This window comes from Leptonotus elevatus, chromosome 4 (assembly GCF_054856555.1).
Source record: "Leptonotus elevatus isolate MCC_2025b chromosome 4, RoL_Lele_1.0, whole genome shotgun sequence".
Taxonomy (NCBI): Eukaryota; Metazoa; Chordata; class Actinopteri; order Syngnathiformes; family Syngnathidae; genus Leptonotus; species Leptonotus elevatus.
In genome coordinates, this window is record NC_141242.1 from 10,773,613 (window position 1) to 10,800,763 (window position 27,151).

The following is a 27,151-nucleotide window of genomic DNA, read 5'->3' on the forward strand; positions in this document are numbered from 1 at the left end:
GTGGCTTTACACTTACTAACGTAAAGTAATCCTCCCTTATTAAATGAATAAAAAAAATATTTTAGAATGTAAAATATAAAACTGGATGGGCAGAAACAAGGCTATACATATTTCTGACGGTAACGTGGCTACAGCGCCTTTTCCGTGCGTAGCGCTGTTCCTGCCATGGAAGAACAAAAGTATCACCAAGATGATTAAAAAGTACAAAGTTATATTACAATGCAATTTTTTCTTTTTGTGACCATTGAGAAAAAACATGGAAGGGCTAAATAATTTTTTTTTAAAAAAGTACAGCACATGCACAGTACAAAGTTGTATTACTGTGGTACTTGTACAGTACAACACTTTTTGTATTTATTTTTCTATTTCCACATTATTGACAGCTTCTCTGCTAGCCTTGGCATGATGGACATCAGTAAGGATGGTCCCGCGTGTACTCCATGATGTGCTTGAGAGCCAGCCAGGTCTCGGAGGCGGTGGGGATGATCTGATTGGCTGGCAGGATGAACCCGTAGCGGCCCGTGTCCCTCAGCTCAAAGGCGAAGGAGTACTTGATGCCAAGGTTGTAGGACCAGTCAATGCTGCCGCCGCTGGCTTGGTCTGCAGGCACATTATTCATATTTTGTTACAGCATATCAGTGGGTTATTGCGTTCGTAAGGGACAGTTATAGTAGCACTTACAGATGATTCTACAGATGCTTCCAACCTTGTACCGGGTGCCATGAAGTGAGGCCAGTTTCTGCACTGCAGCTCTGCCCAGGGAATCCTAAAAAGAAGCAGAGTGACACGGTAACATCAAACTGTGGCTTCTTACATGAAGCGTGGGCCGCGTTTTTTTGACCATTTACAGAATACGTTTTTTTCTTACCAACTCGCCCTGATGTGGCACAGAGTTGCAGGTGTATCCGTAAGGGTACATGAGCAGCTGCGAGTAGGCGTGAACCGAGACGAAGGCCTTGAAGTTGCCGTGGCTCTTGATCAGGTTGACCACGTTCTTCACCTCCACCTCCGAGTGGGGCGAGGGGCCGTGGTAGGCGTCGGAGCAGGGGTTCCTGCTGGCCCCAGGGCCTGCGTTGAAGTCACAGTCAAGGCCGGCCCAGAGTTTTTAAAGAAAGAGAAAACATTTTTGCATCTACTGACCGCCAAAGCCTGCGTCCCAGTTCCTGTTGGGGTCAACACCACGGCACCTGGAGCTTGGGTTCCTGGAGCGGGTTTTGCGCCACATTCGATCCTTGATGAGGCCATTATCCATTCAGAAATGCGGAGATGACGTGAAATGTTATCACTAAAAAACTTGGACCTAGTGTTTAAATCTGTGAGGTGTGATGAGGGATAAACACGTATGCCTAAATTGAAAATAGCACAGTTGTCTTACGTTGGTATGCGTGTAGGCATAGCCGTCAGGATTGGCCAGGATCAGCATGTAAACGTCCATGTTGTCCAGCAGGGATGTCAGAGAGGCGTCTGTACCGTAATCCGTGGCGATCTGAACCACAACATAAAGTTCTCCCTTGTTGGTCATTGGCATTCCTCCACAGTGGATTACACACTCAGAGAGAGATTTACTTAAAGTGGAAGTTAACCGTCAACATTTCTTGACAATAATGTTATATGTGACCTTACGAGTCGAAACATGACATTCTGATTCATTTACATTTGTGGAATATGAGTTATGCAGCAAAAGCTCAGGCAACGACCAATCGCAGTTCACCTGATTTCTGAAGCTGCGCTGTGATTGGTTGTTACCCGAGACCTGAGCAACTGTGATGTCATTTTCACTCGACAGCAAGTGACAAAATGGCCGCCCCCAGAAATGGATAAAAACTCAAATTGCACTAACACAATATTAAACAGAATACAATATTTCGACTAATGGGGCTGCATAGAACATATTACTGTCCCCCAAAAATTGGGGGGGTCCCCCTTAAACCTGTGGAAGAAGACTTTTTTTTTTACCTTGTTGGCCGTCCACACACCAGTAGCCTGTGACACCCACTCTCTAGAATGGATGCCCGTGTCGATCCAGATGGCAGGACGCTTGGTACCACCTGTGCTAAACTATACCGTACACACCATCAGAAACACTACATTTGAACAAACTTTGCAAAAAAAACAAAACAACTCTAATAACATCCTACCTTGAGCACATACATAGGCCTGTTCTCATAGGTTTCCCCGATCAGCTCCTTTGTTACCAATTTAGGGTAGTGAGCCACCAATGTGTCCATCCAGCTGTAAATCTGTGGCACCGTGTCCAACAGTTAATACATTAGGCCCATGTGCAATTTAATTATATCTTAATGATTCATATTCATTTCATTATTATTATATCAACACAGCCTACTGTCTCCAGGCGATGATAGGCCCCAAAGTTGAAGCTCCGAGTGCTGCGCTCTTTCCTCTGGTTCTCCTCCATCTCTGCTTTCTCAGTATTCAGAAGGTCCTGAATGTGACATGGTATTTGTTTCATGTAATGTTAACTCAAAAAAAATAATTATGTCTGTCAAATGAAAACAATGAAAAAGGTAGATTTCTTGAAGCACTTTGAAAAACATTGTTGCTAGGCAGAATTCCTAGGGAGAAATAATAGCTGGGGAAATTATTTGAATGATGAAAATTTATATTTATCACATACATATACACTAGGAAAGTTCCCCAAAAAAACTTTAAAAAAAATCTTTGTTGGGCTAATAAATGTTTACCTGGCTCTTTGTTGCTAGGCAGAATGCTCAATCTTACTGCGCCAATGACAGACATACAATGATTTTACGCACATTAATTTGAATGACAGGTCTTATTAAATATAAACCACTATTGGAAGAAAGAAAGAAAGAAACACTGGTACCACTGGTGCATTTTTTTTTAAAACGACTTCACAGAACTGTTATCAATATTGCTTATGTCACATGTTTCAATGGTCACTTGTTGCTAGGCAGAGTTCATGTAGTTGAACTGTAACTTCCTCACAAAAGAACACTATAAGGATTGTAAGACGTTTTAAAACAGCTCCAATATTTTGTTCTCAACCACTTGTTGCTAGGCAGAATTTCCCCATTGGCCAATGACAGACATACTCAGGACATAACGCGAAAAAATAAGAACAAAAACTACCGGTACTGTATTTGTGTTTTTGGAAAAGTCCATGTACACACATTTATTTGAATCACAGCTCTGTATTAAATATCAAACACACCTCCGATGCCGTACTGTAGGTGTTTTTTTTTGTGGGAGTGGGTGGGACCAACTTCAAGCTTTCTGACCCACCTGGAGGTCGTCAATCATGACGGTGAAGGGGATGCCGTGGGCGTCCAGGTATTCCCTGACGGCACTCTGACCCGAGCGAGGCACTCGGATGTCCACGGGACGATCGGTGGAGACCGGATGGAGCCAAAAGTCCAGCTGGCGTGGTCGAGAGTAGAGTCAAGTACAATTTAATCGCACACTCCTTGTGTGCGTGCGTGGGTGGGTGCGTGCGCGCACGCGCGCGTGTGATGGCACACCTCCTGTTCCTCCTCCAGCGCCCGCAGGAGTTGGATCTGTTCCTGTGACTGCACATTGACCCGGATGACTTGATCGCTGCAGGAGATTCATCTTCTCGTTCATATTTTTGCAACATGCATCAAAAGCCATATGACGAGACGAAGCGCGCTGAATATTACAATCGCTGTTTATTGCTAATTGCAGCCCGGTTTCTCTGTAATTAGTCTTGATGTAATTATCTTTACCACCGAACAGATGGCTACTGAGAGGCACTTCATAATTCCGTATATCATTGAAAGGGCATTCAAGTGTGAAGGTATTTTCTCCGGCAAATAGTTAGATGAGCGGGACACTTCATTAGGTACGCTTGCCCGCATGGAAGGATAGCCATATTTGTCATCAATAGCCAACCCTATTACGCGTGTATTTTTTTTCATTAGCGTACAATTATTCATGACGAAATTATAATTGCATAAATATTTTTGAGTGATATGAGTGGGGTCATAACTTGAGGAGCACATGTGTAATACACCACAGATTAGTACTAGCACATTATAAGCACAGTAAAAATAATAAACAAAGAAAAGATGTTGCATGATGCGTCAGCAATAATAATAGGGATGTTCGACACATTTTTTCCACCCAGAACTATACCAATACGAGTATTCAACACTTGAGTAGTCACCGATACCTATAACAAGTACTGATACCACTCGTACGTTTGATACATTAAATTTCCCTCTAAAAAAACAATATGACAGATCATTTTAAAGCAAGAACTAGATATTCCAATGTGACATTTTCCCTGAAAATTGCACGCAATTAATGGGAATTTTCTATTTACCGTATATATATATTGGCATGATACAGACACTGTACCTAAAATGATCTGTCATAGATTTTTTTTTGGGAGGGCGGGTAGCAAAAGTCCTATTTGGACCACATGTTATTGCGTAAGTAATCGTACTGGTATCGGTCTGAAAAAACAGTGGCATTGAACTTCCTTATTTAACATATGATGAAGCAAGCTTTTTGTTTTGGCTTCAATGGGTTAAAGTTAAACATCATATGATCGAACCCTGCAATTGTTTTGGTCAATTAAATGCCGGTACCAAACTTCACAATGTGGCTGTCTTCACCTCTTGAATTTCAGCCATATTTGCCTCTTAAAATCACTTCTTTTTTTTTAATCACAAATGCTGATTGCAGTTGATTCAAATGATTAATAAATCATTTGAATAAGCAGAGTTCATCATCAGATATCCAGCAGGGTTTCTCTTAAAGGTCACGGAGGAATTAAATCACCATAAAAACTAAAGATATGATTATTATTTTTTGGGGATAAAATTGCGAATGTACTCGGGCATACCCGGTGAAGACGCGCTCAGCTTTGGCCTCGGCCACCAGCAGCACCAGCAGCACCCAAAGGCCTCTCATCTCCATTTTCATCTTCTCACGACGCTGTGCACGGCACTGCGCTGCTGCTGGCCGGCTAAATACAAGTCGCTGAAACAGGTGCGACGTTCCCAAGGACACAGCTGCCAATCCTGCCAGGGGGGGAAAAAAAAGTGCAGCTCGAGATGTGCTGATTGTGCTTTTTGTTAATCTCTGCAGGTGCGCAGCTGCGGAATACTTTGGCTTTTCCACACTTTTGAGGAAGTCCAACACGTGATAGGAAGGTGATGTTTGATTTAGTTTGATTAATAATTAAAAAAAAATTCCAAACTTGTATTAACTAATTTTTAGTGTGTTTTGTGTCAACGCAAAGTTGATATGAATGATAGCTTCTGTCATCTAATTGAAGACCATTTAATTGGCACGGTCACAATACATCTCTAGCATTATTAGATTAATAAAAAATAAAAAAGTAAATACTAAATAATTATTTTTGACCAATTTAAATGAAATTTTAATTCTCTCATTGAACACTTAATTTCCACAGCAACCTGGTTGGGAATGGCTGTTCTAAATTGATAGTTCAGGTTAAAAACACAATGCTGTGTGTGAGTGTGTATTTTTTTAACCTTTACACATTTGCCTTGTTATAACTACTTTTTTGTCAATAGATGGCAGTACACTGCCATTTACTTTATGACGCTCCCAGTGGGAATCTCCCTCCTTTTTGTGTTATTATAATGCATATTGGTAATAATACTTGTACCATTCATTTTTCAAAACAAAATAGAAAAAGAAAAAACATTTTTCTCATTATTCATTACAAAAACCTGAATGAAAAAATGGTAAACGACTCGTCTGAGTTTCGATTTTGTGCACAAATGGAAAATGAAAACAAAAAAACAAAAACATAACAGACATTTCAGATATTTTCACATTTGCGTGAACCAGAAAGAAATCTGAACTGGAATTTGGTTCACCAGTCCACTACGTTCAATCACATTTTGGGCATGAGCACACTGTAACACAACTCGATGAATTCGATGAAGTGATTTTCATGCAGTTTTGTTTTGTTGAAAAAGTCAGACCGGATTTCGAATTACAGGTTTAAACTTGGATTAGGGTTTGGGTTCAAATGATAGTTTAGCGGTTAGGGTTTCCCAGTAGGATTTCAAAGTTGAGTTAGTTGAGTTAGGGTTTCAAAAAATTGTCAACAATTTAGTTCAGGTCAGCGGCAGTGAAACAATGTGATCCCTCCTGGATGATAATGTTTACAAACATTATGAAACTGTCTGTAATCAAAAGTTTGAAGGTGTCGCTTCTAATGAACGAGCCCCGTACGCAAAGTGTGCGGGAGGCCCCTCAACAATGGAAATTATTGATGGATTGTGCTGCTGCGTAAAAAAGTTTCACGGCGGCATGAAGAGTGTCTTTCTGTAAGTGCAATGGGCTTTCTTTCTCCTCTTTCTCCCGCCTATAGGAACACGACGGCGGACCTCGGCCCGCATTGTTCCACTGCGACGCTATAAATAGATGATGTTACATGTTGACTTCAATATTTCACAAGCCCCGACACTCACTTGAACATTAATCATTCATTCCTTGTTCATTCATTTCATTTTCTACAGACGCTAAGGAAATTGTGATGATAACCACGGAACGGGGAATGGAACCGTGCAACATAGGAAAATGGTAAGGGCAACCAACCCTTGATATTTATTTATATTGCATGCTTTTTTTGTGACAAATATTACAAAAAATATATATGACGTAACAAACTAAAAGTTGGGATATTTCTTTTATGTCCTAATGGAAAATTAGCTTCAACTCTGTATTAAATATAACAAGACGATAGCTGATGATTGCTGACTCCCCCCCACACTTCTTTTCTCGATGAACATATTCATTTCACATGACTTTTTGTATTACCACTTACTTGTCAAAGTGTAAACACATTGAATTGGGAACACGGAGCTATATAAGCAGTAATCATATTCAATAACAGCTTTGTTGACAGCGCTCGCCATTCACAGGGAGTTTGTTATTATTACGCCCTCAGACGTCGACACATGAGGATTACGTCAAATGCTCGCTCGCTTCCACAGCCTGGGCAACATGGAGCAAGCCTAATGGAGGCGTTTAAATGTGAGCACATTAGGAAAGGCCCTGCCATGTGAGCTGTCACTTGTTGCTAGGCAGAATTCACCAAGCACAAGCCCATCAATACCTTAACCTATCCTAACCTCATCCAAACAGCAGGACCAAACCGAATGCTAAACCTAATCCTAAACCAATTTGAAACCCGAACCATAGTTTAAAACTCTCATTTGAAACCTTACTTTGAAAACTGAGGTCACCCATTGTGACAGTTGAATTTTTGTATACAATCAATTGTTCTAAAATGTGACCTTGCTTTGAACCCCTACTTCTACTCTGAAACCCTACTTCTAAACCCCAACCCTAGTTTAAAACCCTACTTTGAAATCCTAAAATTACTTTCAAAACATCATTTGAAACCCTGGATATTGTTTAATTAAAACCCTATTTAAATGCCAACCCCTAGTTTTAAACTCCACTTTGAAACCCTAACCACAATTTAAAATCTGACTTTGAAACTCTGATTTGAAACCCCAACAATATGGTAAAACCCCAATTTAAAACCCTAACCATAGTTTGAAACCCCACTTCGAAAACTGAAGTCACGCATTTTGACAGTTTAAATGTTGAGCCCATCATTTCGTAGCCATTGCAATAAATTGTAACCCTGCTTTGAAAGTTTACTCCCACTCTGAAAGAAACCCTAACCCTCGTTTAAACCCTACTTTAAAAACCTATAGTAATTTAAAATCCTGCTTTGAAATGCTAACCCTAATTTAAAACCCTACTTTTGAACCTCATATTGGAAACACTAATCATACTTTGAAACCCTCATTTGAAACCCTGCTTGGAAACTGCATTTTGAGTTATTGTTGTTTTTTTAAATAATGTTATAGCCACTGCTATAAATTGTGGCAATACTTTGAAACCCTACTTTGAAGCCCATAACCAGCCCGTTATTCACATACACACTGTACCATGTTAAATTGATTGATTTATATTTAATCTTGGCAGCAGTTAACAAGTTTTTTTTTTGTGTGTGTGTAGAGGGATCAAATGTGACCAAACTTTGACGTACAAACCATCTTTTGAGCGTGATTACGCCCCTTTTAATACTAGCACGGCTTGTCTCGTTTGCGTCAGATTGTGATGTAATATTTCATTCTCAAAGTCCGCATCATTCGCCTTAAGAATCAGTGGCTCGTTACGTAACATTCCAAAAAAAGAATATCCACGTCTTACGAAGGCCTGGGAGAAGCTAAAAATAGAACGCTGGGCACGAAAAGGAAAGGACGGGGTTATATTTAGCCAAAGAGACACCCCCTCCGCTTCTATTAATAACAGGCGATGTTGCTTTCGGTCCTGAGTGTGCCTTGTACTTGCCAGGACGTCTCCGTGTAACGTGCGCTCCGTGAGTCAAAGAGACACATGCCGCCCTCTGAGGTCTGGCTCTCTCGGATCTCATCAAATGCGCGCACACTCTTGCTTCTTCGCAAACCAATCCTGCTCGCGTGCATATTCCGCGCTCATGGGAAATAAAAAAGCGGTACGAGGCATGGAGCGATGTGAGATTCCTGCTGAGCTTGTTCAAGTAGGCTTTATAGCTTTGGAGCACCAAACAGGCGGTCCGGCAGCGAGTGAAGAGGAAGACTTGATGTGTGATTCCCTCAGTGCACAACCTCAAAAGATAGAAAAAAACAAAAGGAAAGAAGAAAAAAAAGCACGCTGGGCTGTTGTGAGATGTTTGTGTCCTCAGATAAAGTTGTTGAAGTGGGATAAAGCCGTGAGTGGTGAAATAATGTATATATTTTTTAAATAAACAAACTTCAATAAGTAACGCGACCAGTTGAAATTAGGGATTAAAAATGAGATTTGGAAGTGGAGTGTAACATAGGCAACACAAGATGGCCGCCCTCTGCCCTCAGCCACGAGAGCCGACGAGCAGGTTCATGTTATTAAAGTAGCATTGTAGCTAGCTAGCATCACACTCTTTAATTAGAACACAGAAAAGCGCTACCACGCTAAAACAATAACTTAGTTTGTTTTGCTCTTCCTTCGCCCCCTCCCTCCAAAATCCTTACTCGTGTTGCTTTCACAGCCACTCCAAACCATAGGAAACTAAACAATTTATGAACTATGTGGCACTGATCTGAATATATGACTGGATAGCCGATACGCCCGTGCAAGCCGTTGAAGTCACAGGGCGGCCATCTTGCTCATCCCATCTCGCGAGCACATCTTGTAGGCAATTAGTATAAGGCCGGGGGTGGGGTGGGGGGTTTTGTGGCGGGGTGGTCACTATTTTTTAACAAGTAAAAAATAAAAAGGATCGTACTTTGTGAAAAGCGCTATACAAATAAAGCTTACGGTACGATACGGTATGCCGAGAAACGTTTTTCTTGGGAGGAGCAAGATGGCGGCCTCACAGCTCCAAAAGTCTTGGCCTTTCGGCTATCCAGTCATATATTCAGATCAGTGGTCTGTGGTCAGTGTAGGTTCTAAATTTTCGTAGGTGTTCAGTGTGGAAATGAAGGGACTTCGTCAGTCGGTACTGACTCGGTTATTGACGATCGACGGACAAAAAAGCATTTCCGTCAAATTTTCAAAGTTTCCCATCATTTGTCAACAACACGGGCGTCCATCATTGACGGATTGACGGACCTTCTGTCACATGCTCGATCTTTCGCAAGGTTATAAAAAACGTGCTGCGTTGTTTTGCGCATTTTGTGTGGTTTGGGCTGCCGTCGTATGTCGGAGTGTAGCATCTGCGCCGGTTTGTGAGCCGCCACGGCTGTGTGACGTGTGACTGTCCTAGCTTTACGTGGGAGCTTTTGTGTGTTCTATTCTGCTGCTTTTCTACTCTTGTCAACAAAACTGTGATACAAAGTGCATTTTCTTTCAAATATTAACCGGCCACGTGTTTCCTATGTGTTGTGCGTGAGTGCCAATTACCGCTTCTATACTTGGCTACCAGTAGGAGGCAAGTATTATAAGAAAATAATAAGAAGGACTGAAGAGGGAGTTAAAAGTCATACGCTGATAAGCACAGACAGAGGCTCATTACATGTTGGACAGAACTTAAATAAATAGAAGTTGTAATTAGCACCCTGTCACTTGTTAGCAAAGCAGCCCACGCACTTGGTCGATGGGATGAGCTGCGTATTAAGCATCCAGCCATTTTTTCCCTTCTTTCTTTCTTTTTTTTTTTAAACCATACTATAAAAAAGACAACTAGTCACTTGCTAAAGGCAGACCTCCACTGAGGTCGCAACATTTGTGTTTGTTTATCCGCCTGCTTGAGCAAGCAGATCGTTCCTGGTTCGTGCCAGTGCTGTCATGCTAATATATACGAGGTGACAAAAGAGATTTTAAATAGTAATATTTATTGAAAGATTCTTACAGAAATAATCCTTTTAAACCAATTTCATCATGGCTTCCATATACAAGAAGAGTAGAACCGGTGCTGGTTTGTGACGTGGCAAACAGATGGCACATGTTCTCATCATCATGGGTGTTGTCGTGTTTACACAAACGTCATGCGAATGCCGTCAACAGCCAGAAGAGAAGTAAAGGCTCGTTTACTTTGGAGTTAAGGAAGACCGACTGTTTCATTATGCAGCGGGATCTGCGGTCTAACCTGTGCTCACTTTTTCATGGGATCAGGCGCACCAGCTTGGCTCCATAAAAAGGTTGCTTTCCATCAAGCGGTACAGTTCTGTTTTGTAGGGATTTGATACCACGAAATATGTCACCCCAGCATCAGAATTGGTATTCATGGATGGTTCCATCATACATGGGCAAAACCAGGTTTTTCCCCAGGCAATTTTGTGGTTGAGCTGTCCAATGCTACCGACCCCAACCGACCCCAACCGACCAAAAGCAAGATTTATGGGGTTCTAAGGATCAGGAAAGTACATTTGGAATGTATAGGTCTCGATACACCAATCCGACGTCGGGAGTCGGACAGCGTTGGGCCAAGACGGCATGCGCTGTCTAATAAGTGTATAAATTACTGTAGTCGGATCAAGTTGGAATACGTCGGGGGGGGCGTTTTCAGCAAATTCGACATGTTTAATTTGAGCACTGTGATTGGCTTTTAGCTAGCGAATCAGCAAGACGAGGAAGTGACGAACGCAGATAAAGAGTACTGACCTGCACCTTTTTTTTCTTTTCTTTTTTTATCGTCACCCTGCTGTACCCTCCGCTTTTGAACGTACAATGTCTGTCTGGACAGAAGATCGGGAAGATGACTTTGTCTCTTTGGTTCAAGAGAGACTGGCATTGTATGATATTATCGTTAAAGGGTATGCCGACGAAGGTGTGACAGCCAAACTATGGCATGACACGGGGACGTGACTGGATATAGCAGTTAGGATTTACCTTTTAGCAACTGTTAGTAATTAGTAAATATAATCACTTTTTCACGTTAGCTGGCTAACAACATGGTTAACAACACCGACAAAAGACGCTCGGTTTTCGGTCGCTTTTAGGAATAATGACTACCGCCGCCGATGGTATGGAGGGGAATTGCTTCTCGCGCATGCGCTGAAGGTACGTAATAGTCAGGGTTACGTCATTTTTCTACGCGACGTGCGGACGTCTCGGCTGACGCCACAGAGGGCAGGTGTCGGTCGCATTTGGCCGACGTCGGCTTGGTTTTGTTTTTTATACTGTTTGAAATCCCTTTAGAGTAGAATCTCATACAGGGTTGAAACTAAGTTCTTTCCAGAAAATTCTTGTTTGACACAATCCTTGTGACATAGGGATGCACCAAATTGAGTTTTAGGGGTTTTAAGAGTTCAAGGATCATTCAATTCCTAGTAACTACAGCACTGAAATCGTACTCACATGGCTCTTTTTTTTGGGGGGGGGGGGGGGTCCAGGGATTATTCGGTTGTTTCAAAGTGAACTGTACTGCTTGTTGGAAACGTGGCAAACAACTTGGATGAGTCTGACAGAGGAGTGACTTTGTAAAGTAAAAGAACAACGGAACAAAAATCTTGATCTTTAGGAATAGCTGCACAATTCCAAAATCAACCTGCAAGATTGTTAAGGCAAAACAGTACAAACAAACTCCAATGATACTCTTATTTTGAAAATCCACTTAGTTAGAAAATAACGTACACATGCAAACTCAATGCATGCTGGGATAAGAGAGGATATTCATCAGAAGCATTCCGTGGAATAACCGTGTACATATCATAAGAGACAGCCCCCCCCCCCCCCCAAAAAAAAACAGCGCTGAGGTCACATGGCCTGGCGGGCTGCAATGTGAATGAAGCGATGGACGGAGGCGGCGACCACCGTTTTGCTTGCCTCTGCGACCGTCAATGCTCTCCATTGTTACTCCTACACGGACTCAGAGGAACAGTGATTTCACACTTGGCGGCATCATGCAAGCAAACTGCTGGAAGACATCCAAAGCCCACCCTGCAACTCCCCCGTCGTCATGCGAGCACTATTCATTCACGCTTCCCGAGGGCAAGTGAGTGAAAGCATGCCAAACAACGGATTGCCCAATAAAAATAGTCCTTTACGTGCTTTCTATATGTTCATATCTATACGGAGCACTGATTGTCACCACCAAAACACTGTAACACGTGTTGTTTGATTTTTTAAAAATGACTCACCCTGCCTGCACTCGTCTCTATTTGGTCACTCATGCATGCCTTCAAGTCTATTTGACGACAGTTCGACCAGCTTTGCACTGGACGTGCGTGATTTTTTTGAGTCTTGAGCTAGGCCGTTGTGTGGCTGTGACCTGTGACCTGTACTCTGGCACGCTTATCCAGTTGAAACCAGTTCAGACTATCAGGTCACACATCTTGGGCGAGGCTGAGCCGTCCCCCGTGTGCCTAGGCGGCCAAGACAGTATAAGAATACCATTTTGGATAGATTAGACCTTCTTCCACGTTCAGCAGAAAAGGCTCCAAAGCCGAGTACTCGATCTTTCTGGCATCCAGTAAATATTTCAACTGAGAATATGCAGTCTTCTGGTTGTTATGATTAGAATAGCAAGCATTCAAGATAAAATAAGTTTCCATCTGAACTTTTCAATTTTGAAATGATCACTTCTACAACATTCCTGGGAAATCACAATGTACCAATCGCTGGTGAGCAAGAGCTAGACCCGCTCAACAGAAACGCAAGCAGTCTAAACCAATCCATAGGCAAGGATCTAAAAGGCTCAAGAGTAGACAAGACGAATGATCAAACCCAAGCCAACTGTATCGGTTCATGATGGAAATTGAAAATACTGTAAACATGACAAGAGATTTTAGACCAACCCTACAGGGGGGTGGGGGGTGTGGGGGGGGGGGACACTCTAAAACAACAAAAGGGCAAAATTAATGATCAATGTGTCCAACCGTATTGGGTCTTGAAAACTGAAAATGACTGAATGCATAGACATGGAACTCATCGGTTTTAGACCAATCCAAAATAAAACAGTTGGGATAAACCAAGTCAACGGCATTTGGTCATGACGGAAACTGAAAATATGGAAAACAAATTAGGAGGTTGAAGCTTGGAGACCAACCAACAACATAACATCAGCAGAGAAATAAGTGGTCCAAACCAACCCAACGGAAAAGTAAATGATTTAAATTGATCAAACAGCAAAATAAACCAAAAATAAATACAAATGATCTAAGCCTTTCCAAAAATACATATCCAGGCATAAGCATGAAAATGAAATGAGAATATTGAAAACATAGACAAGGAACTAAGAGATCCTAGACGAACCTAACAGAAAAATAAATGATATAAACCAACCCAACAAAACAATACACAGCAGGGTCATGGGTCATGAAATTTAATAGCAATATGAATAGGAATAGCAAAGTGTGATTTTGTCCAAAGGAGTTCTAGACCAGCACAGCATAAAAACAAGCCATTATCCACATCTTTATCTCTCCTACTCTAACTTTTCTTGATAACTACTACAAAAAAATAAGGAAACAAAAAGATCAGGACTGGCAGTGGACCAAGCTACGTCTCCTCAAGTCTGCATTAGCTGCACTGGTTAGCTTCGGCTAATTAGCTAATCAGCCTACCGAGAAGCGCAACTGTTCATCACCGAGTGCCGCATCGTTATTCCACATCTTTGTGAAGTCTTACAAATTCCTGATCCCTGCGCCTTAAAAGCGTCAAATGTGGCTTTTTTTTTTTTTTTTTAAACAAGGTCGCCGATGGCGCACTTAATGGCGAGCGACATGAAAGCACCGTTCCTCTGAGAGCACAATCAAAAGTCGACCAGGCTACCCAAGCGTCATGCATGTTTCATACGCGCGTTGAATGCACGTACGCGAGACGGGGAAAGCGTGGGCGACATTGAACTTGTCGTCATGAATAAATGAAACCAAAGGCCCTTATGGCTCGTGATAGACGCTCTACGAGCTGCACACTATATTCTATATACTCATTATATACTGGATGGACGATGACACCAACTGGACACAGAATTAGGGACACAACCGGATGAAATCCAACGCAAAAAAAAAAAAAATGGTGACAGAAGTTGGATCCCACATGAACTCGAAGTGGGATCTGAAATAAAAATATCACTTATTCAGCTATGGAAATAGAAAATATTTATTACAAATATTTGGATCCTGTTTTCTCCCATGGTCCCCAAATCTTTGGTGACTGAAGTGGAAGTCCAGATGAACACCAGGCTGTTCATTTAGTTGAATTTGGTTACCTATATTTGGATGGATTCATTTTTACATTGAATGTTAAAATGGTTTAGAATAAGCCTTTGAATTGACATGATGTCCACAGTTCTATTCTGTCATTACTCCATGTGTTTAAAAAAAAAATCTAAGCATTTTCATGAATTGTTTGCTAAACCAAACAAAATAATACAAATATATATATATATATATTTAAAATAATTGCATTATTTTACTAAGTCAGAATTTATTTTTGCTTTGGATCTTATTGGACTGAGTACCTAATTAAGTGTCCAGTGCATCTATATTAACAAGCCATTTTCGGTTTGCTTTCAGCAGTTGATGCTACATTTGTCACTCAGGTGTGAAAAAGAAGACAAATACATGTAAAAAAAATAAAAATAAAATAAATTGTCAACAGTATCAAAAGTCTGTCAGACCACCCTTTCATTGCCGACATCGCACGAAACAATTACACCAAAGAAAGTGTTGGAGGCGGGGGACAATGCTACAGAGTGTCAGTGTTCACAATATATAGTTATAAAAAATACAGGCCTGTCGTTCATCATTTAAATATGAATAACTCAACATAGAAACACGGTTAAGGCCTGTTAGTCATAATTTAAATATGATTACAGGCCTCGGTACAAAATATGATACATAAAGAAGCAGCATTACATGTAATAATAATAAGATAAATATCATCATGAGCCCATACACCAAAGAAAGGCAGATATTTGTACAGTGTATAAATATATACTGTATTTATATGTATAAGAAAACATTTTACAAGCGTGAGTTGGATGCGTTTTTTGAGGCCTGACTTTAGAAAATGTTGTAAACCTTAATAATCGGGCCCAGAAATTGTTCGTACCGTGAATACGAAGTGAGTCGTCGCTTGTTTGTGCTTGACTTTACATGAAAATAAACAAACAAAGAAATAAAAAGCAAAACTAAAAAAATGAGGGTAGTGGCTCAAAGTAGTGCAGTTTGGGGGACGGACTCTTTTTTTTCCTGAACTTTGTGCAACATGAATAATCACCCCTGCACTCTTTGAGATTGGAAGTGGCCCTGAAAAGTTGGCAGCCGGAAGCCATTCAATTAATAAATCAGTGCAATACTTTATTCATGGATCACATTATTATTATTCTTAATGAGAAACTGGCGAGGAAATGTCTCAGAACATTTTGAAGCATTTACACTTGTCATTATACAATAAAAACACACGGAATTGACGTGAGTTAAGTACAAAAAAAAAAATGACATTGTCATTTACAATAAATATTGTCAGCTACCATAAGTACGATTTAGCGCGTGTGTCAACCGTTTGACAGCTCTCATCAATTTCGACCGTCATGTAAGGCGTGTACCATCATTTATGTTAGCTTTCATGAATTATGAGCAGTTTGGTCAATCGGGAATTGCCAGTTATCACGGGTATCAACAGATCCAAAAGGTATCGTTGGTGATAACGGGCACGGCCAGTTATATTGGATATCACCACGGTTATTGCCACTTACTTACTTCATTATATGCGACGCATATCGTCCGTTACGATGTTTATCATCAATTACAGTCGGTGTAATCAGTCGTGTCGGGTATCGCCAGTTACGATGGGCATCAGCAAATACGATATTGTTGCATTGTCTCACGATGAGAATAGGAATATCCAATTACTACTGTTATCGTCAAAAGTTGCGACAGATAGCACATCTGTTGCCAGTTTAGATAAGTTGTGACGATTATTACTCGTGAAAACGGGTATTGTCAAGTACGGTATTACGTTTTTTTTAACCAACTATAACGTAGCATTTACAGCAGTTATCACCAGTTATGACGGGTATTATGATGAGTACGATCAATTATCGATGGGTAGGATTGACGATGGTTATCATAAGTACTGCAAGTGTACTTTAACTCAAGAAGGGAAAATGTGCAAATGCTACTAGAACCTCAGCAGTCATTCACTACCGGCCTCTTGGATTTTTTTTTTCCTTCTTTTTTTTTTTTTGTTGTTGAAATTAATGCGCTTGGGATCAGACAGTGAAAAGAAATAGTAAGAATTCAAAGGCTTGAATACCAACGACAGACAGGCTAGCATGCTTTGGCAACACACTGAGAGGTAGGAGGACAAAAGATATGCAAACCAAAATAATGATGACGCGCTGCAGTTCTGTTTTGAAGTGAAGGTTGTGGATTACTGCCGAGCTACGGTTCCAAAAAAGCCATGTGGAAGAACGCTGCCAAAAAGTAAGGCCGGTTCAAGTCGGTGGGGCGAGACAAAGCCCTGAGTGCAGGACGACAGTGCATGCTTCTCTTTAACTAGCACATGCTCCATTTAATAACATAGTAAATATGAAAAAGTCACACGCTCCAATACTGCATCCTCACATTGATTGGTAGTTGTATCCTTTTCCAGGCCTCAACTTGTAAACATTTATATATGGAGAGACACATTTCGCTCACAGAAGCGCCAAATACAGTCCGTTAATTCACGCGGCTGAGCTCACAACCCTAAAACGGCGACCGTTCCCACTGTCAGTTCGTGCCGCGTCCACCTGCGTGGCGTTCCGACAACAGCGATCGGTCAACACCTCAAAAGCTTCCAGTGAAGGTTTGGAAGAAGAAGAAGGAGAAGACGAGTCCTCGGAAGCTTAGATCCGGCTTACCCGTCTGGTGAGGAGAGGGTGAAGAGCCGGCGGGGGGCACGGCGTGTAAGGGGGTGGCAGCGGACCGGGTTTGATCCCCCGTGTCCTCATGTAAGACAGGAACTGGTCGGGGATTTCCGCCAGCACTTCCTTGGCCAGCCGGGCCATGCTGAGGATGTGGTTGCCCCTGCGGTCGATGTAGTCCCGGAATGGAACAAACTTCAAGGTACGAATAAATGTTGTTAACATTTGATCAAGTGTCCTTTGAAATAGTGTCAGATATGTACTGCCTTTCTTTACAGAATTATTTTTTGCTAAATGTTGCAATATGTTAGCATGCTAGCTTTTAATAATTCCTCAGTAGGCAAGAAATACAGAAGTCCTCGACTTGAGAGAAAGTGCCTCTTGTCTTTGGATATTGCCCGATGTAAGCACACCAACTGCTAGCATGTGATGTTGTCTAGCAGACTAGCGTGTACACAAACAAAAAGCAGGACAAGGACTTAATGAGCAAGCTAACTATTTGTTTCCCCTTTTATTTCAAAATGCCCTGTGAAGATTTTCTGCTGAGTCATGACAAGAGCCTGGGAACGTTTCATACCTGAACGATGTCCCGTTCCGCAAAACGTCCTTGGGAAGAGATCCTCTCCTCGTCCCCATCCAGTTCGATCATTTCTGGGGGGGGGGGGGGTAATGACATCAGTCGAACACATTACACACAAATGTTCGACTTTCCTTCAACCTCATCTTTCTCTGCCCAGGTTTCTATCTTGCTGTGTTGTAGCATAACAGCTGTTAGCATATTAGCAGTCTATCCTCTCAGAAAAAGAAACTGACTACAGGGCAGGATGTAATATTTTTAACAATCTGCTGTCGTACTTTGTCAATCCTGGTTTCGATCTGGATGTTAGCATGCAAACTGTTAGCATGTTGCTGTTTTATACGGTATCAAGCCGTTCTTAAATAGTACCCAAATGGCGCACAATGTAGATTGTTGCGAATGCTAACCTATAAGGTAGCATACTGATGATAGCATGCTCGTGTTTTATCATTTAGACTCTCATTACAAATATATAAAATATATCGCTAACTGACTTAGCCCTTTAGAACATAGGTTGATTTCTTGCTGTAATTTAGCATACCAACTGTTTATGTTTAATCAATACTCATTCAAAATATTAAGCATATGTATTCCTCATCAATCTGCTTTCGCAATTTATTTACTTAGGCAGCTATCTTGCTGTATTTTAGCATACCAATTGTAAGCAGGTTAGTGTTTTATTCATTCACATAAAAAAAAAAAATAGCACCCGTTTACCAAGCTGCTTCAGCACTTTATGTACTCACCTAACTATCTTGCTGATTTTTAGCATAATAATCATTAGCACCCTCTCATTTAATCATTCTCGTTGGAAAATACTCCCCCATTAAAGGGAAGATGTTAATAATGTGCCTTAGAACTTTCTGTTCAAAGTTTGTAGGCTGTTAATCTTGCGGCATTCGGGCACACCGACGGTTAGCGTGTTAGCATTTTATTGTCATTAGAAAATAGTATCCTATTCAGCACTTCAGCACTTTATGTACTCACCTAACTATCTTGCTGATTTTTAGCATAATAATCATTAGCACCCTCTCATTTAATCATTCTCGTTGGAAAATACTCCCCCATTAAAGGGAAGATGTTAATAATGTGCCTTAGAACTTTCTGTTCAAAGTTTGTAGGCTGTTAATCTTGCGGCATTCGGGCACACCGACGGTTAGCGTGTTAGCATTTTATTGTCATTAGAAAATAGTATCCTTATCAAAGTGCCTTAGCGTATTAGAAATGTACCCGTGTCATAAAATCGTCATCGATCCGTCTCAGCGCATTCCCTATTCAAGTTGTTATGTTGCTTTTGTTTTAGCATAGCAACTGTTTGCATTCAAGCCAGTATCATTACTCCTGCCCAGTTCTATAAATAAAAACGCTACTGGGTGAGTGTTTTGCTGCAACGTTACGTGGGAAATAAGCGCTCGTCCGCCGGCGTGACAACAGGGAATTTTCCCCTCAGCGGCGGCGTGCCGGGGAAGAGCAACAATTATCGAGAAGAGGGCATGGAGAGAAGCCTTGTGCCATGTGGGAGCGGAGATAGCGAGTGCGGAATGGAGGATTAGCGACGAACGCGCACACGCGGGCGCGATCTGCACGCCGCTTACCATCAAATTCTGCTGGTCCGACCCCGACAATTATAATTGACATGGGCAGAGAGGCGGCCTGTGAGGGTGAGAGAAGAAAGAAGGCATCAGAGGCAAGGAGAGGGATTTGGCACTGTTTGCTATCTTTGGAGCTGCAGGCTGTCAGTGAAATAGTGCCGCTAATTACTGGCTGAGCCCATGAGAAAAAGGGAAGCACCATTGTGGGGGTGGGGGGGGGGGGGGGGGGGGGGATAAGACTAAAATCAATCTGCCTTTTTCTCGTCTGCTCACTTTTCTCATTTCACTGTTGATAATTGGTGTGTCCAAAAAGCGGAGATGGGAAACTTCCAATGAGGTAACGATTGGGCAGAGTGACACGGCCTTAAAAATCAATCCCAAATTATTTTTCCCCCACAAAAAAATATATATTTTAGAACTTTTCTTATTAAAAAAAAAAAAAAGCAAATACACACAAGCATACAGAACATAGGCTGTTCAAAAAAAAACAGAATCGCTTACGTTGACGATGGACTCTTTGGTTTGAGCCATGTCCGTGATGACGCCGTCCGAGATGATGAGCAGAATGAAGTACTGAGAGCCGTCCGTTACCGCCGACGCGTACCTGCAATGGCGGGAATGTTGGTAAAGATAGGAAATGAAAATTCAGTTTCTAAGACCAGTTTCGGTTAGCATCATGACATTTGGTAGGCATGTCAATCATGAGTAGACCCACACAAAAGTCTATAGAAGCCAAATCCAAATAGACACAGGATGTCGGCCATTTTGGTTTGAAGTGGACATTCTAGTTTGAGAAGTATCACACCAAAATTCCGTAAAAAAATTCAGCCCCTAGAAACTGTTTTAATTAGCAACAACACATTTGGAAGACATGTCAATCATGAGTAAACCCACACAAAAGTCTATAGAAGTCAAATCCAATAAGGCACAGGAAGTCGACCATTTTGGTTTGAAGTGGACATTTTCGGTTCAGAAGTGCACACCAAAATTCAGCCCGTAGATCCAGTTTTTGTTAGCAACATATTATTTGGTAAACATGTCTATCATGAGTAGACCCACAAAAACGTCGAAAGAAGCCAAATCCAAATAGACACAGGATGTCGGCCATTTCCAGATCACTTGTCCTACCATAGTTTGCCCAATTGCTCCCAAACTTGAACCACTTTTACAAAGTAGACAGATGGACAAAACCTTCTTCATCACATGTGGGTGGAGCACGGTGATGAAGTTTGATGATTGGTCATAAAATGTGCAACACTTATTAATACCTGGCCACGTGGTTGATGACCGGGGAGAAGTGGGTGGGCCCGTAGAGACGCACCGACTTGAGACTCTGGTAATAAGCCTCCATCACGCCCTCGATGCCGCTACAGTACGGATTCTGCGGGTTGCCGTTCTGCCAACACACGCACACACAAAAAGTGATGATGAAACAAAGAAAGCGGCAAACTCTTAAAGGAGCCACGTTTGCATTATTTAAGAGCTCCGTACGTGGGTGGCTTTCTTCGCTCTAGTGTAATGATGTCACACGTGCAGCAGAAGATGACCACGTTTTAGCCATTAGCGGAGAGCGCTAACGAGAAACATCTGGAAGGAAGAGTTGACGAGCAGATGCGATCTGGATATCTGGCACCGCGCGCGTTACGGATGGAAATCCAGACTTGGGATTGACATAAACAAATGACATAATCATGAAACCGGCCCAAAAAAAACACAGGAAGACGGCTAATTTGGTTTAAGATGGACACTTTTGGGAAAATTCAGCCCCCAAAGGCAGTTTGACTTGGCAACGTGAAACTTGGTAGACATGTCTTTCGACAGTTGACCTACAAAAAAAAGTTTTAAGAAGCCCTGCTTGAAAAGACACAGGAGGTCGGCCATGTTAGTTTTGAAGCGGCAACTTTGGGTAGAGCAGTATTTGGGGAAATCTTAGCTCCTAAAGCCAGTTTTAGTTAGCGACAGGAAATTTGTTAAGCATGAGACCCACAAAAAAATGGCAAGAAGCCCTGCCTGAAAAGACACAAGAAGTCAGCTACATTGGTTGCAAGTCACGGTTTTAGGTTCAGTAGTGCACCCTAGAATTTGGGGAAAATTCAGACCCTGAAACCAGTTTCAATTAGCAACATGAAATTTGGTACACATGCCTACCATGAGTAGACCCACAAAAAATTCTCAAGACGCCATGTCTTAAAAGACACAAGAAGTTTGCTATATTGGTTAGAAGTGGCCATTTTAGTTTGTTTGCACCTAAATCCAGTTTTCTAATTTTTTTCTCTTGTGAGTAGACCAATCTAAAAAGACGCAGTAGGTCAGCCATTTTGGTTTGAAGCAAAAATTTGGTGTAATTTGAGCCATTTTCACAGATTTTGTGTGAAAATTCACGCCATGATGTTGCCTCGCAAATTTGATCTCTAAGACAAATCCTCTCTAGTCCTCACCAGGGCAAACTCGTGCGAGACGCGTCCATCGGGGGGCAGCTTGGCTCCGAAGCCGAGCGCCGGGAACATCTTGTCGCTGTCATAGTCCTGGATGATTTCGCCCACCGCCCGAAGCGCCATGGCGTAGTCGTTCAGCTGGTACGGGCTCATGTAATGCAACGAGGTGGGCTGCGACGGGTTGCCTGCGTGGGCAAAGAACGGACACGTGTCAGCATGGTGATCTCGCACGCCACAAGGACCGAGGACTTCATTTAAATGCAAGTCTTAAGTGAGCCTCAAGTCTTAATTTTCATTTTCCAAGCAAGTCCCAAGTTACGAGTCAAGTTGCCACCCCAATAAATTTAATTTATTCATTTTGGAGAAAAACTGTTTCCGAAATATATTATCATCCCCTACAATCATTTCAAAGAACAACGCTGCATTTTTATTTATTTTTTTACATTTCAAGAAATGACATCCCCAGAAGTATCACATTAATACACCCCCCCCCCCCAACCCCCGCCTCCTACTTGAGTGCCTTTGAGTAGTTTTGTAATAAAAACTCGCCATGGCCTCCAGCCAAACTGCCAGGAATAAAACAATTATGCCGCTAATATCACCATTTCTACGTGCAATCACGCCAAGCAGCAGCGGGATGACGGGGAGACGCGCCGGCACGCGGCCCCTAAAGTTAATTACGTTTAATAACTCTGCTGCTGTTACGCATGTTTGCCTCCAGGCGCCTCATAAAGCCTCACAAGAGAAACATTAGCGGTGCTTCCCAATGGAAAGTTTGCAAAAACTAGTGCTTTTTCACTTTTTTCTGTCTATTTTTATCATGGTTCCGCCAAACTTATTGAATTTATTGCCATTGCACATGTCGCAAATAACAGTACAGAGCCTAAATAAATAAATAAACAAAAATCACTTGTTAGTTCAAATCAGTCCAAGAGAGACACAAGAGAGACATAACTCTCAGATGAAAAAGAAAAACATAAGAAATGGGGAGGGGGGGTAAAAAGACTTAACTATGCTCTTGTAAGGGAGAAGCTCAGTATGGATATGGGGGGGGGGGGGGCTCAGCAAACAGCCACATCACCACAACAAATACCATTTTCTTTTTTGTTAGATTTAAAAACAAAAACAAAATGACCCATTTTTAATTTGCAATTAAAATTTGAATTATTTGTTGATCAAAAAATATATTCCCCCCCCAAGATTTTATAAATAAATAAACATCATTTTCAGATTTAATTAAATATTCAAATAAAAACATTTTTAAAAAAAAAACTTAAAAAAGGTATACGTAACACAATGAAAACATCAAAGATCTAATTAAGCACACGTTTTAAATTCAAGTTGTGCACCCCAAAATTTGGGGAAAATAATTGTCCATTAGGTCACCTTTACTGAGCAAAATTCAATTCTGTTGGCACGTACAGTACATCTGAGTGACATTTAATCCGAACGTCGCTCGACAAACAAAAGAGGGCGACGTCAATCTCGACAAAGCGGGCCCAGCATGTTGCCTTCCGTCACTTCCAGCGAGAACACGCACTCACCGTTTGATGCCGTGAAATCGATCGCCACCGTGAAATTAATCTGCGTCCTGCAAAGACCAAAAAAAAAAAAAAGACGGGATATTAAATCGGCGCCGTGTTGTGCCGTTGAAAAGCCCGCAATTAAGAAGGACGTTACGGCCTCGCGTGGCCGTCTTCATTCTGGCTTACCCGCCTCGGATGTAGTCCAGGAAGGACAGCTCGGTGTCCACCAGGCACGACAACAAGGTTACCTGCAAAACAATCATACTGACGTGAGGAAAATATCACGGCGCAAACAAAGATGTCAGCAAATGTACCTACTGAAATTATAATGGCTTCACGAGCTAATTATGTACCTTCTGCCATCTAGTGGAACAACATTTTATTGTTACGTCTGCCACTATAGGACGCTGGCATAGATAGCTGAACACAGATATATTATTTGTAATAAAAATATCGTCATTTCCAGACCAATAATCCGTAATATTCCATGTATAATAAACTCCCTCCCATATTAAACTTGAAAGTCGTTATTCTCTCGATACCAGTTCATAATTTGGCACTGGTATCCATTATTATTATTATTATATTTAGGCACACGCCAACTCACCGTTCCTGAGTTTTGGTACTTTTTCTTCTTCTTTCCTTTCTTCTTTGGATTTAGCACCTGTGGAGGAAAACAACAAATACCTTACACTGATTGTCTTGCGTTGGTTGCCATGGCGACACCCGATGCTCGTCAACACGCTGGGGGACGCCGTTTTTTAATCCACCGAGCGTCACCAAAGAGTTGACGCGGGCTGTCAAAAATATCCATGGACGGATTTTGCTGCGTTGTGCTGGAAAGCCTCACAAGAAGGCATGGAAGCATGTTGGAAAGAAAGCCGTGTCGGCAAAACGGAGGTGGCATGTTTGATGGCATGCAAGGGAGTTGCAACGTCTTCTTCTTCTTCTTATCGTCAGCATTTTTCCTCGCTCTCGACCTTCACTGGCGGTTTGATCACAGAGACGAGGTCGACGAACTCCACCGAGTTGTTAAGCAAGGGATGCTGCCCTAATACTGATATTTGCACTATATAGACACACGCGCGCGTATACGTGCTGACATCAGCAGTTCATTACATGCACTAGACGCTTTATTAGGTACACCTGCACCAAACTAAATGACTAAATGTGTGTGTATTTTTGTTTTAATATCATAGTGGGGACCGTCTTGTCCTTGTGGGGACATTTTGTTGGGCCCCACAAATTCAGACCTCTTGTTGAGGGTCAAGACTTGGTTTTAGAGTTTAGGTTTGACTTAATGGCTAAGGTTAGGGTAAGGGGCTTGGTCAGGGGTCAGCAACCTTTCCTGTCAAAAGAGCCATTTTAGGCCAAATAAACAACAATAAATCTGTTGGAGCCACAAAACATCTAATGCAGTGGTCCCCAACCACCGTGGGACACTTTGGACCGGGTCGCGACGGGCCGCACAGTTGAAAGAATAAAAAAAACGTATTGTACTTCCGGTTGATTGCCAAAGCTTAAAAATATTTTGAAAAGTGACCGGATTCTCTTTGTTTACGACCGATTCTTCGGAAAATGCTAATTATCTCAGTCGCGTAGCGCTGATGCTAATCGACCAGTTAGCAAAATGAGTAAAAAAACAGATATATTTGGAAATTTTTGGGGAAACAGAGAAAAGGCCCAGTGATGAGACAACACAGGAGTGACAAAGACTTTTCAGCCTTTCTGTCATTTCTGACATTTTTGGCAATTTTATGGATGAATGGCAATTTTATGGATGAATGGTAATTTTCTGCCTCTCCTTTTTTCTGTTGAGATTTTATGGCAATTTTTTGCTATGAATTCTCGGACATTTTGGGCAATTTTGTGGACATTTTATGGTCATTTTCAGGATTTCTTCTTTTGATTTAGAAAATTACTTTTTGAACGTTTTCTTTTCTGCCTTTTTTAAATAAATTCTCTGGCATTTTTTGCTAATTTCTTGGACTTCTTAATGGTCATTTTCTGCTTTTTCTCTTTCTTTTTTCACATTTTATGATCACGTTTTAGCCATTTTTAAAGTCATTTTAAAAACGATTTCATCCACCTTTCGTTTCTCTAACTTTCGACTCTGACACTTTTTGAATATTCTTTATTTAATCATTAATTCATTAATGGATATTTTATCTGAAAAATAAAAAAGATATATAAAAATGTATTTAATAAATAATTCCTAAGAATTTTTTTTTGTAGTGATCCACAGGGAGCCAGAGGAGAGGGACTAAAGAGCCACAGGTTGCAGACCCCTGGGCTAACATGATGTCAACGGGATGTCCCCATTAACACAGTAAGCCAAACGTGTGTGTAAGACATTACCTCATAGATATGGAACTGCGACTGACTTCTGGACATTTCTCTGTAGCTGGTGGTGAAGTCGCCGATAAAGTCGTGCCTGTGTGCGAGGAAGGACACGGTTAGGGACACACACACACACACACACACACGAGACAACCTTATCATGTTAAAAGCGTGACGCGCGCCTAATCATGTCAGCAGATATGAAGCGGCCCCCGCTAACGAGCCCATTGGTGGTTTACATAATTGAGAGACATGGACTTGAATTGCCACATAGGCAAATCTAACATTGGGAAATTGCGTGAAAGCCGATAAAAGTTATAGCGACGTTAGCAGCTAATCGGGCTCATATAGCTTAGTTGGTGCCCCTCGTCGTTCTGCCCTCGTTGCAACGTGTACGTAAAACGTCGCTACTGTACAAAGTGTGACAGTAAAGAAATGAGACTGTGAGCAAATTAGCCGGATGTCGCGTGTCCTCACCCTCCGTCTCTGTCCCAATCGTAAACTTCCACCTTGATGCTCCTACAAGATGACACAAACGTTAAATGTCAAATAAATACTTTCAAAGATGCACAGTTTTTTGTTTAGTTTTTACATTTGAGGAATTTCGCATAAAGCCATCAGAATGTTTAGGTTTTCAATTGTTATTAATTGTAATAAAAGTGACATTTGGATTATTATTATTTTTTTAACTTTCCTGACAGGTAAAAGAAGAACTGTCATCACATGGTCTGATATTTAACCTTAAAATCATACATGAATAAAAAATGTGCTGCCGCAGGTTTAAGGTCAAGTCATTACAAATGCAAATCCCCTTTTTCTTTTTCTTTTTTCTTTTTCCTAACAAGTGGGGGAGTCGAAGTAATCCAGCGCAAAGTGCAGTGTGAATGTGACGCCATTAAAACCTGCTGTGCTTCTTCTTTTTAATCTCGTAGGCAAAGGCTACGCTTTCATCTTCATCAAGTGCCGCTTCGTCTATGCACATATAGTATCTATAAATTTCAATGAAATATATGACACGCACATTCTTAATATGATGGATAGTCCGCAGACCGAAAAATATTCATCAGAGTACGGAAAGCTCAAGCAACTCTGCCTTCTCTGTGACTCATTAACCTCTAAGTAGTGAACATTAATACATATTTGAATGCATGTGACGGCTTTAACAGTTCCACACGAAACATTACTCAAGGTTAATTTGCTGTAATGTTACGCAATTAGCATTGAAACGACTCACACGGACATTTGCCACAAGTGGCTATGCAAAATGATATTCTTTAACTCTATTGAACTGTGCGCAAAAATGTGAACATGTTGTAACAACTCAAAACAATTTATTATTATTACTTGATAATACAATATACGCA

General features: G+C 41.4%; 2 protein-coding genes and 1 long non-coding RNA gene across 3 annotated transcripts in view; 1 reads left to right on the plus strand and 2 right to left on the minus strand.

Moving 5' to 3' along the window:
- Positions 1-312: 312 nt before the first annotated feature.
- Positions 313-4,975, minus strand: cpa4 (carboxypeptidase A4). Its single transcript, XM_086073685.1, has 11 exons — positions 4,850-4,975; positions 3,501-3,576; positions 3,265-3,399; positions 2,345-2,443; positions 2,139-2,240; positions 1,957-2,058; positions 1,376-1,486; positions 1,141-1,231; positions 869-1,068; positions 682-766; positions 313-600 (listed from the first exon to the last, which is right to left on the minus strand). The coding sequence occupies exons 1-11, from the start codon at positions 4,927-4,929 to the stop codon at positions 413-415; spliced, it is 1,269 nt and encodes a 422-aa protein (XP_085929811.1). The 5' UTR covers positions 4,930-4,975; the 3' UTR covers positions 313-412.
- A 5,435-nt stretch (positions 4,976-10,410) lies between these two features.
- LOC147175491 (copine-8-like) overlaps positions 10,411-27,151 on the minus strand; it is a 39,393-nt gene continuing 22,652 nt past the window's right edge. The window contains exons 11-21 of the mRNA XM_086073683.1: positions 26,265-26,306; positions 25,806-25,881; positions 24,055-24,111; positions 23,634-23,695; positions 23,466-23,512; positions 21,925-22,106; positions 20,755-20,882; positions 19,988-20,090; positions 19,490-19,547; positions 17,895-17,968; positions 10,411-17,512 (exon numbers count right to left, since the gene is read on the minus strand). Of these exons, the coding sequence (XP_085929809.1) occupies positions 17,300-17,512; positions 17,895-17,968; positions 19,490-19,547; positions 19,988-20,090; positions 20,755-20,882; positions 21,925-22,106; positions 23,466-23,512; positions 23,634-23,695; positions 24,055-24,111; positions 25,806-25,881; positions 26,265-26,306 (1,042 nt within the window). The 3' untranslated portion in view covers positions 10,411-17,299. The remainder of the gene's footprint in view (positions 17,513-17,894; positions 17,969-19,489; positions 19,548-19,987; positions 20,091-20,754; positions 20,883-21,924; positions 22,107-23,465; positions 23,513-23,633; positions 23,696-24,054; positions 24,112-25,805; positions 25,882-26,264; positions 26,307-27,151) is intronic.
- On the plus strand, positions 17,414-26,288 carry LOC147175492 (uncharacterized). Its single transcript, XR_015094600.1, has 3 exons — positions 17,414-17,519; positions 25,683-25,776; positions 25,852-26,288. It is a non-coding gene; the product is annotated as an uncharacterized LOC147175492 (long non-coding RNA).